At 45.2% G+C, this 15604-nt stretch overlaps 1 protein-coding gene across 4 annotated transcripts in view; it reads right to left on the bottom strand.

The window, feature by feature from the left end:
* Positions 1-15604, bottom strand: part of KIAA1549L (KIAA1549 like) — a 155418-nt gene that overhangs the window by 12904 nt on the left and 126910 nt on the right. For all 4 annotated transcript variants that reach the window (XM_081906706.1, XM_081906707.1, XM_081906708.1 and 1 more), the window contains 3 exons: positions 10692-11042; positions 2469-2566; positions 986-1134 (listed from right to left, as the gene is read on the bottom strand). In XM_081906706.1, the coding sequence (XP_081762832.1) occupies positions 986-1134; positions 2469-2566; positions 10692-11042 (598 nt within the window). The remainder of the gene's footprint in view (positions 1-985; positions 1135-2468; positions 2567-10691; positions 11043-15604) is intronic.

Genomic DNA, 15604 nt, shown 5'->3' with positions numbered 1-15604 from the left:
GTCTGAAGTGTTTCCTTAATACAGAAAGGATTTTGCTAAGTTGACTGGAATTTCTTTGTAATCAAAGAGATTGGGGTCGGGGAGGCAGAGCTCAATGGTATAGAACATGCTTTGCATGTATAAGGTCCTAGGTTCAGTCATCAGCATCTCTAGCACGTGCTGAGAAAGACCTCTGGTCTGAGACCCTGGAGAGCTGTGGCCAGTGAGAATAGATGATACTGGACTAGACGAACCAATGTTCTGACTCAGCATGAGGCAGCTTCATGTGTCCATATTTTTTTTTCTGAAGCTTCTCATTGCAAGTAGAATCTACTTGATAGTGAGCTCCCGGAAGAAACGCCTACATGTTATGACCATATTCAACCTATTTAATGTGAAGTGAAGTTAATCTGAATTGATCTGCCACAAAGCGAACCTGGTCAGTCATGAATCAGGATATCCTCACCTAATTCATTTTGGAATGGTTTGCAAGGACATGCTAGCTTGCAAGCTGGAGACACAATGAAACAATCACATGACATTTGCCACCAATTCAGGATGGCTTCACCACATTTAGCTGAAAGTGGTAATCTGAACAGGCTCTTTCTAAAGAAAGCTTGTGGCCTTTGGGTCAATGCAGAGTGCATTCCACTCAAGAGTAAGCAGCCATTACAAGGGAAACGGTCTACGTTACAGGGCCATTTGCTTTCTGTACAGCAAAACACACCATCGGTTCCAAGATCCTGTCTTAGAAAGATGCCAATTCCAGGTGCTTCAAACAGAAAGACCATATCCTTCCTCCCCATTCCTCTCCCATATTAGAAATATGCTGCATGTGATAAAATGAAAGAGTGTGTGGGGATCCTTTTATTAATTCTCCTCATCAAGCCTTCAAGAGAACCATTTAACACAGTCCTAAACAAGGTGCTTGCAAGATCTCATACGCTTGTCTCTATGCCATACAGACTTAGATGTGGTCTCTGTTTGTACCGCATGCGTTTTTCACCTGAGTAATTCAAGGCTGATTGATCCAATGGAGCCACAGATACTGGGGCTCTTGATACTGGGACAAAAGGGGCATGATCATGCGGCTGAATCTGTTCAGTTCCACTGGACTCTGATATTCTTGTCTTGCTGCCAATATCAGACGTCGACCTGTATAATATATATTGGAAACATCAGTCATTCCAACATCAAGCACACATCAGTTGCAATCCACAACCTACTTGCTCTGGAGCAGACCAGTTAACTACAGCTGTAGCCACAGAAGTATGGGGTCTTTTTGTGAAAAGCGGGTAGAGAAAGCATTTTGCTTTTTGCTTTGATGGTCGTTTACAATGGGTGCATACCAGTAGAGCTGAGTCGCTACTTCAAGCATCATTTTATAGCCTGCATCCCAAAGACATATCCCGATTTGTTATAGCACAAATATATGTTAGAAAATAAAAATAAATAAAAAGTAGTGAGGCTACAACAAACAGCACTGGTTACTTACTGTATCCTGCCTATACTGATAATTTTCTTTTAAAAATCAAAATATAGTAAGTTTAAAAACACAGTAATTTCAGTAAAAAAAATCCTATTTCTTTTATATAGTCTGTGTAGCTCAGTGCTACATTTGTTCTGACAGTGAAGGATGAGCATGGCTGCCCGTGTTTTACAGTCCACTGATATTTTTGCACAACAGTTATGACATCACTGGCAGCCAATCAGGACAGCTCAGCTGTTTCTGTATTCTTATGCTAATGCACAGTAAAATATAACATGCCTGCTATGTTGTGGCTTTGCAAACAGGTGTCATTTTGTAGAAGCAGCATTTCATAGACCAAGAGCCTGAGCTATGCAACTGCTACTTAGGAATGCATGGATATGAGCTAGCTGACTGTGAGAAAACAGAATTTAAAAGGCAATGTCCACAAGATTAGAATGAATGGAAACTGTACAACAGCAGTGCCTGGAGAACTGGGCACTAAATACTAACACATTGTTAAAACTGATTCATATTTATTAGGCGTTTAAAGTGCAGATAAGAAACTTGATGGCAACAATCTCTCTAAATGTCTTCAGAGTGCCAAAACCAATTTTATAAGGTCATCCATATATTTTGCAATGCTTACTGCTAGTCGTCCCAGAAGAGAAAAACAGGGAGGTTTATGAATCATTTACTTCTTTTACAGAACAACCAATCTGGCATGCCTTTATGATAGAGGATTTAAATCATGGTTTAAGATACTATTAGGTATCTGAGTGGCTTACAGCTGAACAATACCCCACATTTTTCCTTGCTTGCTTGCTTTTAAAAACAATTTGAAAACCTAACATTCTGAAATGACACTACTTGATTATAGTTTCACAAATACCTATACAGCATAAGAAATGCTAGCCCTGTAATGCATCTGAGGCTTTCAATATCAGTTATAAAGCAATCTTCCCTCTTGAGATAGAGATACAACATTTTCAGCTAAAACATAAAAACAACAGCATAGTACCTCCTAAGAGAGGTGACGGCAACAGGTCCCGTCCGAGGAGGCACAGGAGGAGGTGGAGAACCCATCACCATTTCAGGGAGTGGAGAAAATCTATAAGCCTGTTAAGAAAAATAAATAAATATTTTCCTCAACGATCTACTGACTTCTCATAAAAAATTATACTGCATTGCATTTTCCCAAAATATGACATAAGCATGTTGGAAGAAGACTGTAATCCAAGCCTATTTCAAAGTGAACATTATTAGCGCATCCTAAAATTTCAACGCTGCAGTGTTCTTGTCTGTCTGAATTCTCCCCCAAGGAGAATTCAGAATGGGTTTTTTGTCCCACTAAAAATAAAAATATTTTGATGTTGGAATATCTCAAGGCACCTAACATTATTACAGGAAACAAAAAATGTCTACAAGAAAACCATTTTATATTTTAACTTTTCTTTCCAACCTTTTTAACAGGGAATATGTTTCATGTTTCTCTAGGCAAGAACAAGCAAGTTCCTTTATTATGACAACATAAAGACTCAATTTAAAAAAAAACAAAAAACAACCACCACCACCAAAGTAAAGTAATCCTGGGGATCAGAATTTAGAGGCTATTGCATCAGTCACCCAGGATTTACAGAGTTTGACAGAAAATGGCAGATAGCAAAATTAAAGATTTTTGCCATGTTACACGCGTGTCAAAACACCTCCCTGACACTGTCACCATCAGCCTATGGCCCAAAGCATGAGATACTAATCTTGCAGCCTTTGCACTGTGACAGAGATTGTCAAGTTAACTTGGGAATACAGCGACAGTTATCAAATCTGCTTAGCAGCTAGTTTGAAATGCTGCCTTGACATCCTCTACTTTTCATTCTTCTAGAATAGCCAACATATCAAAATCATCACTGAGAACAGCATGGCATTCTAGGCACCCTAAATAGACACCTTGACACAGGAGGTGTTGTAAGATTCAGATAGGATGCATTCAAACACATTTCCTACTCTATCACTTAGGAGAGTTCAGAGAGAGAGGGTGTGGGGAGGGAGCCGAGAGAGACGAATAGGTAGCTGAGAATGCATTTGCTTCATTTCTCCCCTGGTCCTGCTGCCACCATGCAAGCCAAAGCTAAGCCAAGCCATAGTTAGACTTGGAATTATGTCCAAACGCATGATCATGGTTTGTACTTGGCTCATTGACCATGGTTTGCCTGTGGGAGATAAACCACGAGCCCAGGTTTCTGAGCCCATGGGCAACTTCCACCAAGAGTTAAGCAGCAGCACAAACCTTTGCATTTAATGTAACTAGCTTTCAAATAAACCCCAATGAATGGATCAAAAATAACAATGTTTTTCTGTCTCCCCATCCTAGCAGTTTTGAGTATGAAACCTGGGGGGGGGGGTTCATTCTTGCACCATAAGAGGAATAATCTGGGGACTTGATAAGCTATCCATACAGACATGCTTATTTCTATTATGAAATGTGAAATGCCTTTTTACAAAACAGTAAAGCTGTTTACACCAGGGTAAGATACAGCAACTTTAGCTCTAGGGTCTTTTTCTTGGTTACAAAGCAAATTTCAGACTGTTCTCTATTTCACAGTAAACTCAGTATTTCACAGGCCTATTTTTAAATGGATGTTCTGCCAATGCTTGATATGTTAAGGACTTATTATTTGTCAGGGAAGAAGCATATCTGCCTTAGATTAGCACAAAAAAGTTGGTCTTTATATATTGTTTTGTTACAGATCAGTTATTATTAAAGAATCCAAAACCAACAGTCTTTGGAATCAGTGCCACAAGAAAGAGGTGGTTGGAAGGCATAGAAAGTGTCCAGGCTGCATCAGGATATATTACACATATACAAGATCATTGGGAAATGTTTGCAAAGACCAATGTAACTCTCTACAGTGGCAGGCAGTGGGTAAAGTATAACTATCTAGCTGGATACGCTAAACCATGCTAAGGCAAGAGTAAATGCTTCATCTGAGTAAATACTTCAAAGGGAGAGATGAATGAGAAAGGTAGAGATTGCACCTCTAACCAAAATGGAACTTGTCCTGGGGAATTTGCCAACCCACACTTTCCCCATGTCTCCCCAGTAATATGTATATATATATAAAAAAGAATTATAATGGTGGAGATGTTATCAGGTTAAGCTTTCTGCTGTGATGATATCAACAGCAGGGGCGCCGACTTATAAAAAATATTGGGGGGGCCCATATAGACTTATAAAAAATATTGGGGGGGGGCAAGACCTCCAAACCGCTGCTGCTGGGGGAACGAAAGGGGCGAGCCCCGGGCTGCCCCGACCTTAAGTGAACCTGTGAGGGCCCGCCCTTTGCGGCAGCCGATTGGCTGCCGCCATGGGCGGTGAATATTAATGATGTATCATTTTTGTGCTTCATGCTGTGGCTACAGACATGTGATCTGATGGTGAATTTGGGGTGACCCAATGCAAAAATCCTGAGAATCCCTGTGGATCCATGCTTTGTAACCACGTTTTTGCACCATTGCAGCCCCAGGCAACAGTGGGTGTGTGATTTTTGGGGGGCAGGCTGTAGCCATGGACATGCTATGTGCTCTGATGGTGAATTTGGGGTGACCCAATGCAAAGATCCTGAGGATCCCTGTGGATCCATGTTTTGTAACCACGTTTTTGCACCACTGCAGCCCCAGGCAACAGTGGGTGTGTGATTTTGGGGGGGCAGGCTGTAGCCATGGACATGCTATGTGCTCTGATGGTGAATTTGGGGTGACCCAATGCAAAGATCCTGAGGATCCCTGTGGATCCATGTTTTGTAACCACGTTTTTGCATCATTGCAGCCCCAGGCAACAGTGGGTGTGTGATTTTTTGGGGGCAGGCTGTAGCCATGGACATGCTATGTGATCTGATGGTGAATTTGGGGTGACCCAATGAAAAGATCCTGAGGATCCCTGTGGATCCATGTTTTGTAACCACGTTTTTGCACCATTGCAGCCCCAGGCAACAGTGGGTGCGTGATTTTGGGGGGGCAGGCTGTAGCCATGGACATGCTATGTGATCTGATGGTGAATTTGGGGTGACCCAATGCAAAGATCCTGAGGATCCATGTGGATCCATGCTTTTTAACCACATTTTTGCAACACTGCAGCCCCAGGCAACAGTGGGTGCGTGATTTTGGGGGGGCAGGCTGTAGCCATGGACATGCTATGTGATCTGTTGGTGAATTTGGGGTGACCCAATGCAAAGATCCTGAGGATCCATGTGGATCCATGCTTTTAAACCACATTTTAAGTGGGGAGGGAAGGAAAAACACAGAACGGACAAGGAGCACGAGAGGGGTGTGCAGAGAAGCAGCTGGCTAAGAATGCAGGGGAGGGGTATAAGGGCAAGGAGGAAAGGAAGGCAAAAGTTTTCCCTCACCTACCCACCCAAGCCAGCCAGCTCGCACGCTCTCTCTCTCTCTCTCTCTCTCTCTCTCTCTCTCTCTCTCCCTCCTGCCTGCTTGCCTGGAGGGGAGGGGCTTTCCCTGCTCTTTGTTCCGTTTGAGCAAACACAGCAAGGAAACAGAGGAGGGTGGGCAGTAAGACCCTGAGGCAGAATGCAGGAAAGCAGCCGCTTCCTCTTTTTGAGGGAAAAATACGGTAATAATTTTCTCAAATTATTGGGGGGGCAGAGCCCCCCCAAACGAATTTTTGAGGGGGCTCGGGCCCCCTCAGGCCCCATGGAGTCGGCGCCTATGATCAACAGCAACCATTTTTCCCAACTACACATAACGGAGAGCTGTGAATTGGTGGTGCCCAAAATACCTTTAGCAATATGTACTTTGGGCCTTGGTAAATAAAACAGATTGGGCTGGCTAGATTCTCTGAAATCAACACAGGGAAAGGAAGGAAGCTCTAAAGTTTTTTCTTTCTTTGTGAACAACTTATTCAAGGTGTAGGTGGGCTGGAGATCACCAGCTGCTTCTGTTTAGTCACATTTTCCAGGAACAACCCCAGCAGGTTTGCTATAGCCTATCTTTATATCAATGAGGTGATTCATAATTGATTTAGCTCAGGCAGAAAAAAACATTTTTCTTCCTATTTAACTGTTGAGAAAAGGACCGGGATTAATCATACACCTGTCTCCCTTTTTAAAGTGTAGGTGACAGACAACCTAGCCCACAAGACTGGAAGCACATAGATAACAGTTTTCGCAGTGTCTCTTGGGAACTTTCTTAAGTATACACGTCATTATGGATCCTTCTTTTCGTCGCAGGTGCTCTGAATGAAGGAGGACAGCATAAATAAATAAAATCTCCTGAATCTCAAGGTGGCTCTTTAATCACAAGATCTTGTTACTCTGACTATGTAGCAGCACCAAGATGGAATATGAGATTCCTCTCCTGGATTGTCAACATATCCCAACCATAGATTCTGCCTGTCTAAACTTCATAGTGTTGGTTTAGCATGAGGCATCTCCTATTTGGATATAATTTGGCAATACATATCTGGGAATCCAATGACTTTGCCACCGGAAACACCTGGAAAGCCTTTGCATTTCTCCCTTATGTTCACTTTATTGTAGCCCATCACTAACCTCATTTTTAGGAGCCAGGACAATAACAAGAAGCAATTATCTATCTAAAACTGCCAATAAAGCTCCATTCTCAACACACAGGGTGCAGGGTGGGAGGAGCTTATCAGAGCTTGCAGGGCAGCAGCTGAAGGAGCAAAAAGGGTTTTCTTGTGTGTGTGTGTTTCTTTGTGGCTGATTAGCTGCTCTCCATGTGCAAAGGTCAGAGGGAGGGGGCAGGGTTTCTGTTGAGGCAGGTGATTAGCTGTGGAAAGAGCTTATCAGAGCTTGCAGGGCAGCCGCGCACGCCTAGCGGAGAACGCAGTTTGATCCATCTTTTAGATTTAGGGGAGCTAGTCTCAAACATTTGTTGGGGGAGACCTAGGTTTTTTTGGGGGGGGAGTTATTTGTCCTGTCTTCACACTTTTTATGATGGAGGACCGCTGTAGCCACCCCCAACACATTCTCAAGATGGAGGGTGAGGCAACAGCTGCAGTCACCTGCGGTTCCTGCGCAATGTTTGCCATCTTGCCAAAGGTTACAGGCAGCTTTATCTGCAGCAATTGCATGTTGATTGCCCTCTTAGAAGACAAAGTCCAGCAACTGGAGGAACGTGTAGCTACGCTCCAAAGAATTAGAGAGCTGGAGCTCTTCTTGGAAGCAACAGAGCACACCGTCTCCACCAAGGAGGAGACAGGGGACTCCCCTGAGAAGGAGGCTAGTTCACCAACACAGGAGCCAGATATATGGAGAAACGTGACTCAAAGAAGTAGGAGGCCCAGGGTTCGCTCTGATTGTTTAGAAATACACAATCGCTTTGAGGTCCTCTCCCCTAGCAAGGAAGACAAAGAGCAGACTCCATTTGAGGATCTCTCCCTCATTACAGTCGATCAGGTATATGAAGACGAGCAGCAAAGTCAGTCCTCAGGGAATGTGCAGGCGACCTTGGAACGGACAGCTCACGGAAGAATCCCGACCAGACCTAAGAGGAGGCGTGTAGTGGTGATAGGGGATTCCCTACTGAGGGGAACAGAAGCAGTGATCTGTGGGCCTGACAAGATTGTCTCGGAAAGTGTGCTGTATCCCCGGAGCTAAGATCCAAGATGTAACTGAACGACTGCAAGGAATCATAAAACCCACTGACAAATACCCCTTCCTCTTGGTTCATGTGGGAAACAATGACACTGCAAGCAATAGCCTCCAGAAGATCAAAAGAGACTATGAGGCTCTGGGCAGGAAATTGAAGCAATTAAATGCACAAATTGTCATCTCATCTGTCCTCCCAGTTGAACGACGTGGCCCAGGGAAAGAGGGAAAAATAGTGGAAGTGAACAGCTGGCTTCGCAAATGGTGTAAACAGGAACGGTTTGGATTCTTAGATCACGGACTGCAGTTTATTGAAGATGGACTTCTGGCAAGCGATGGGCTGTACCTCACAACGGTTGGGAGGAATGTTTTTGCCAAAAATCTCAGAAACCTCATCAGGAGGGCTTTAAACTGACTAATGTGGGGGAGGGAGACAGTGCTCCTGAAGGTAGGAATCTATCAATTGATGAAGATGATCATCCAAATGTCATAGACCAAATGGAGCAAACAGCACACAGACCTAGTGGTGGGAGGAAAAAATCCTTAAATAAGAGACACGGGAGAATGATTAATGGACTTCAATGTCTGTACACTAATGCGCAAAGCATGGGAAATAAACAAGATGAGCTTGAGCTCTTGGTACAGCAAACTAAATATGACATAATAGGCATCACTGAAACCTGGTGGGATAAGTCCCACGATTGGAATGTAATAATGGAGGGATACAATCTATTTCAGAGAAACAGACCAGACAAGAAAGGAGGAGGAGTGGCGTTATATGTCAGGGATGTGTATACCTGTGAAGAGATCCAAGATTTAGAACCTCAAAGCCAAAGTGAGAGCATTTGGGTCAAAATTAAGGGAGAAAAGAATAACAGTGACCTCATTGTGGGAGTTTACTATAGATCCCCAAGCCAAACGGAGGACATAGATGATGCCTTCCGGGAACAGATGGCCAAGCATGCAAAAGGAAGGGACACAGTAGTAATGGGGGACTTCAATTACCCGGATATTTGTTGGATGTCAAACTCAGCCAAGAGCATAAGGTCAAACAGATTCCTCACTGGCCTTACAGACAACTTCATTGTCCAGAAAGTGGGAGAAGCAACAAGAGGAACAACCATTTTAGATCTGGTCCTAACCAATGTTGATGACCTGGTTAGTGGGGTAGAAGTGGAAGGATCATTAGGCGTGAGTGATCATGCTCTTCTGAAGTTTACTATACAGCGGAAAGGAGCAGCCAAGCATACTAGGACTCAATTTCTTGACTTTAAGAAAGCCGACTTCATAAAACTTAGGGAAGTGCTGGGTGAGATCCCATGGACAGTAATACTAAAAGGAAAGGGAGTTTATGATGGCTGGGAGTTTGTTAAAAGGGAGATAGTAAAAGCACAACTTCAGGCAATACCAATGAGACGGAAACATGGAAGGTGCCTAAAGAAGCCAGGGTGGCTATCTAAAGAACTTTTAACTGAGTTAAGATTAAAAAAGGATGTGTACAAAAAATGGAAAAGGGGGGAAACCACCAAAGAGGAATTCAAACAAATAGCCAGCATGTTGGACTGGATGGCCCTTGTGGTCTCTTCCAACTCTATGTTTCTATGATGATTCTATGATTCTATGATCTGGGCATCATGCTAACACATAGTTTAGCATGGTGAGAACCAGTCAAAGTAAGACTCAGGCTAGTATGCTCCTCCCTCCCTCTCTACCACAACTTCAAGAAGTACTTCAGAAGCTTTCAAAGCAATTTTGAACTCAGCTTGTGAATATTAACCACAGTTTGTTCGCAGTTTGTTGGTTCAAACAACACAACAAGCTGTAGTTAAGCAGAAACAGTGAATGCTTCCAAACACCTCTTTGAATCTACGCCTGAGGCAAGCTGCGGCTTATTCATATAATGCTAAATTACTGTTTAGCATGATATCCACAGCAGGTCACTAATAAATGCTGGTTTTTTAAAGCCAACTTGACTTTTAGGGCTCTCCCACACTTCCGCTTGTCCTTCTGCTTTCCAACAGGAAGACCCGCTGCTTGCCATTGAATCAGAGCAAGCATCAATCAGTTTTTCTGCAGATTGACATTTGTTCCAATTATGAGGTAAACAGCAGTTTTTCCTGGGGAAAGCAGTGGGAGAAATGGAAAAACCACTCAGATCTGTGCCTAGAAAGCACAGGACAAGTGGAAGATCGGACCCACATGACAAGCAGATATGCGGACAAGCTCTTACTCTGCTTATTTTAAGTACAGTAAGTTAATTTATATTTGATAAAGCCAACTTGGGTTATTCATCTCAAAACTAATTTAGAACATTTCTCTTCTCCCAGGACTTTGACTAAACAATCTAGGGCCTTTTAAACTGGGGTGGGGGGATATTGTTTTGTTTGTTATGTATTTTTGTGTTTTCATACTATAAACTGCCCTGTGATCCTCGGATGAAGGGAGGTATAGAAATTTAATATAAGGAGGATGATAATGAGGATGAAAACTGAATATCATTCACAAAGCCCAGCAGAATCTTCGAGCCATGAAGTATGTGATGGCCAGAAGAGAAACTCCCTAAAGTCTAAATTCTGGCATTTCAAAAACAGTTCTAACACATATAAGTGGTCACTTACAGGCCTTGGCAAACTGTACTGATACACTTCTGGTCTATAGGTAGGCACCCACTGTATTCCTCCTCTGGGTCGAGACATGGTACCAGGAGCACTGGTCACAACTTCAGAGTATGGCAACTGCTGTGTAGAACTGTAAGCATCTTGCTGCCTGCTCTGTCCTCCATGACCTGCTGAGGCCAAACTAAAGGCTTCTTCCAATAGCATGTGCATCTGTTGTCTGACTTCATCAATGGATGGCTGGGAACTCAGAGTCGATGTCTCTGAATGGCCTTTTGCTTGATGAGCTCTGTTATAATTTCGGGGCTCATTGACACGGTCAACATTTGTTTCTTCTATCATTTCAGGCTCAGTCTGTTGGATATAACAGAGAAAGTTGGGCAACTGTGCAAAAGGGTGGGGGGTTAATTCAGTAAAAATCCTGTCTGTGTCTAAGTCATAAGAAGTGATTATATTTGACTTTCATAAAGTGTTACATTTTCTTTACCAACCTCATTTGGCCTATCAACACCTATCCATAATGGACAGCTATTTCAGAAACCATGAAATGATTGTCTTTACCACGTGTTATTCAGCTGATGAATGGCTAGAGAATTGGTTGTAGAATCATGTCATAAATGAAGTCAGAGGGGCAAATGACTCCAACATTCCCAGTGCTTGCTTGACTTCTCCCTCCCTCTCCAACTCTACTTCTAGAGATCCATTTCAGTCAGAATGACCCCTTCCCATCACTGGTACATAAGTTATTTCTGTCCTCTCACAGCTCCTCTGCAGCTTCCTGTGTCAGCATTTGCACTGTGAGTGGACCATTCCATCTCCCCAGTTGTGCTAGTGTAACACGAGCACAGACTGCAAAGTTTCATAGTCCTATAAGCAAGTTCTGAACAATATATATATATATATCAATCATTTTCACTCACGGTGTGATTTAATTTGACAACTCAGTTCAGCACTCCATTCAGTCTACTATGAGGTGCTCAATATTAGAGGATAATGTATATATTTAATAAATTATGTTAGGCAAGTTACAAACATATGGCAAACTCTCATTTGTGGGTGGGGAGGATTGAACTCAAAATACCTGTTTGCCACTTCTGTTACCTACTTAGGGAGCTGGGAGTTGCTGCAGAGGCTGTTGGTGGGGGAGCACTGGACTTGAAAATTACTTTATACATGTAAATAGGCTAAACATGCAAGCAGTCTTTCAGTTAGGCACAAGGATCCATTTATACTACTAAATATTAAAAGATGCTCTGCAAATAGCATCTGCCATCTGCTCCTCATGTAGGCCTAAAAACATTTTGTACTATTTGCTTGCATTAATATTTTAAATTGTAAACTGCCTTAGGAGAAAGGCAGTATATAAATGCAAGCCATAAATAAATAAAGCACACACCTCCCCTCCCAATGCAAAATTGTTTCACTTCACTTTTGTATCATGCTGCTGTTGCCAAAAGGAAAGCCAAAGGAAGCTAACAACATACCAAAACAGTCTTTTACAAAAGGGAATCAGCTACCAGGAAAGAGTGAGTCAGAGAAAAGCTGCCTCTATCTAGCATTTTATCAGTAATTTTTCTAAAAGCCCCTTTTCCACCTGAAGCAGTTAAATTTAAAAACAGATTGAAAATAGGCTGTCCCTTTAAATTTCTGTTGCTGTGAAGCACACTAGAGCATAGCAGGCCATAATCCCAGTTACACAGCAAATTACGATTTATTTGTTCTGACAGGCAGTGTCAAAACATGGACAATCCCATCACAAACGTACTCTTGTGAATCTTTTTTGATGTTTCACAGTTTCCCTCACCTTGGCAAAGGAGCACACTATATTTCAGTGGATAGATAGGGTATTTATTACATCATGAGGATTACAATCCTTGATTTCTATATTTGTGATCTGGCAGATAGCGTATTCATTCAGCAGGGGCTGCTTTTATTCAGTCCCTAACATAGAATTTGCCCCTTTCTTTTCTTGCAACTGCTGCACTGTAGGCCACTGTTGAAAAGGCCAAGACCAGGGACCACCAACCATGCACCTATAGGTGCGCCTACGCACACAGTGGCAGGATCTGCACGGTCCCCTGGATCCCTCCCCCACCACTGAAATTAGGTTTGAAAGAAGCATTGTACTGCAGCCAACAGAATACACTGTAGTGTGGGCTTGACTGCGATGCGGCCTGGTGTTAATTCACAAAGCCCTAAACAACTTGGATGCAAAGAACCTTAAGGACCACCAGATTCCTTATGCCAGTGTTTTTCAACCACTGTTCCGCGGCACACTAGTGTGTCGCGAGATGTTGCCTGGTGTGCCGTGGGGAAAATTGAAAAATTCGAAAGATTTAAAAATAAAGTACCGTATTTTTCGCACGATTGGACGCACCGGACCATAGGACGCACCTAGTTTTCAGGGGGGGAAATCAAGGAAAAAATATGATTTCCCCCCCGCAGCTCTGGGAGCAGTGGACAGGTTGCACGCAGCCTGTGCGCTACTCCAAGACCTTCTCCCTGCTTTTGCGGGAGGTGGCGGAATTCCCCCACCTCCCGCAAAAGCCCACAGGAGCCCTGCTTGACTCCCGCGGGCTTTTCGACCAGGAGGGAGAAGGGACTGAAACGGCCAGTCAGTCCCTTCTCCCTCCTTGGGCAAAAGCCGCAAAGAGCTGCGCGCTCTTTAAAGAGCGCACGGCTTTTGCCTGCTTTTGCGGGAGGTGGGGGAATTCCCCCATCTCCCGCAAAAGCCCGCAGGAGGGAGAAGGGACTGACTCAGCCAGTCAGTCCCTTCTCCGTCCTTGGAGAAAAGCCCCCAAGAGCCGTGCGCTCTTTAAAGGGTGCGCGGCTCCTGCGGGCTTTTCTAGGAGGTGGGGGAATTCCCCCACCTCCTAGAAAAGCCTGCAGAAGCCACGGAACCTCTTTAAAGAGCACACGGCTTTTGCCTGCTTTTGCGGGAGGTGGGGGAATTCCCCCATCTCCCGCAAAAGCCCGGAGGAGGGAGAAGGGACTGACTCGGCCAGTCAGTCCCTTCTCCGTCCTTGGGGAAAAGCCCCCAAGAGCCGTGCGCTCTTTAAAGGGTGCGCGGCTCCTGCGGGCTTTTCTAGGAGGTGGGGGAATTCCCCCACCTCCTGGAAAAGCCAGCAAAGCCGTGCAGCACCTTTAAAGAGCGCACGGCTTTTGCCTGCTTTTGCGGGAGGTGGGGGAATTCCCCCATCTCCTGCAAAAGCCCGAAGGAGGGAGAAGGGACTGACTCGGCCAGTCAGTCCCTTCTCCCTCCTTGGGGAAAAGCCCCCAAGAGCTGCGCGCTCTTTAAAGGCTGCGCAGCTCTTGCAGGCTTTTCTGCGAGGTGGGGGAATTCCCCCACCTCCTGGAAAAGCCAGCAAAGCCGTGCAGCTCCTTTAAAGTGCGCACGGCTTTTGCCTGCTTTTGCGGGAGGTGGGGGAATTCCCCCATCTCCCGCAAAAGCCCACAGGAGGGAGAAGGGACTGACTCGGCCAGTCAGTCCCTTCTCCGTCCTTGGGGAAAAGCCCCCAAGAGCCGTGTGCTCTTTAAAGGGTCCGCGGCTCCTGCGGGCTTTTCTAGGAGGTGGGGGAATTCCCCCACCTCCTAGAAAAGCCTGCAGAAGCCACGGAGCCCCTTTAAAGAGCACACGGCTTTTGCCTGCTTTTGCGGGAGGTGGGGGAATTCCCCCATCTCCCGCAAAAGCCCGCAGGAGGGAGAAGGGACTGACTCGGCCAGTCAGTCCCTTCTCCGTCCTTGGGGAAAAGCCCCCAAGAGCCGTGCGCTCTTTAAAGGGTGCGCGGCTCCTGTGGGCTTTTCTAGGAGGTGGGGGAATTCCCCCACCTCCTAGAAAAGCCTGCAGAAGCCACGGAACCTCTTTAAAGAGCACACGGCTTTTGCCTGCTTTTGCGGGAGGTGGGGGAATTCCCCCATCTCCCGCAAAAGCCCACAGGAGGGTTGGAGAGTAGCGGGAAGGCGTCGCGCGCCTTCCTGCTGCCCCCCATCCTCTGGGGCTGGCGATGGGGGAAGCGCTGCTTTCCCCCCCGCCAGCCTCAAAGCCGGGTTGGAGAGTAGCGGGAAGGCGTCGCGCGCCTTCCTGCTGCCCCCCATCCTCTGGGGCTGGCGATGGGGGAAGCGCTGCTTTCCCCCCCGCCAGCCTCAAAGCCGGGTTGGAGAGTAGCGGGAAGGCGTCGCGCGCCTTCCTGCTGCCCCCCATCCTCTGGGGCTGGCGATGGGGGAAGCGCTGCTTTCCCCCCCGCCAGCCTCAAAGCCGGGTTGGAGAGTAGCGGGAAGGCGTCGCGCGCCTTCCTGCTGCCCCCCATCCTCTGGGGCTGGCGATGGGGGAAGCGCTGCTTTCCCCACCGCCAGCCTCAAAGAGCAGACTCTCCTGGCTTCAGCGGAAGCAACGCGAAGCCTCTGTAGCGCAGGCTTCGGAGGCTTTGCCTTGCTATCGCTGAAGCCAGGGAGCCTGCATTCGCTCCATAGGACGCACACACATTTCCCCTTCATTTTTGGAGGGGAAAAAGTGCGTCCTATAGAGCGAAAAATACGGTATTTTATAATTTTTCACATTTCTGTTTACTTACTATTTCATAATAAAGTAATTATAAAATACTTTCTTTGTGTTTCTTTGATTCCTATTCAAGAGAATTACTTTATATATAGTCAATATAGGCACAGAGTTAAATTTTTTAACATTTTCTAATGGTGGTGTGCCTCATGATTTTTTTCATGAAACAAGTGTGCCTTTGCCCAAAAAAGGTTGAAAAACACTGCCTTATGCTTTGCTTCAGCTGCTGAGCTCTTCTGATGGGGCACTGTTGGTGGACATATTTTCCCAAGACTGTTTTTGTCACCATAAGTGCTAGAAAGTGGTTTAAATAACGAAAGAACAATGTGGCTTTTAGGATCCAGATGCCTGTTCTAAGCTT

Source organism: Podarcis melisellensis (genome assembly GCF_964234715.1).
Source record: "Podarcis melisellensis genome assembly, chromosome: 1".
NCBI classification, from domain to species: domain Eukaryota; kingdom Metazoa; phylum Chordata; class Lepidosauria; order Squamata; family Lacertidae; genus Podarcis; species Podarcis melisellensis.
This window is presented reverse-complemented; position numbering and strand designations above follow the sequence as displayed.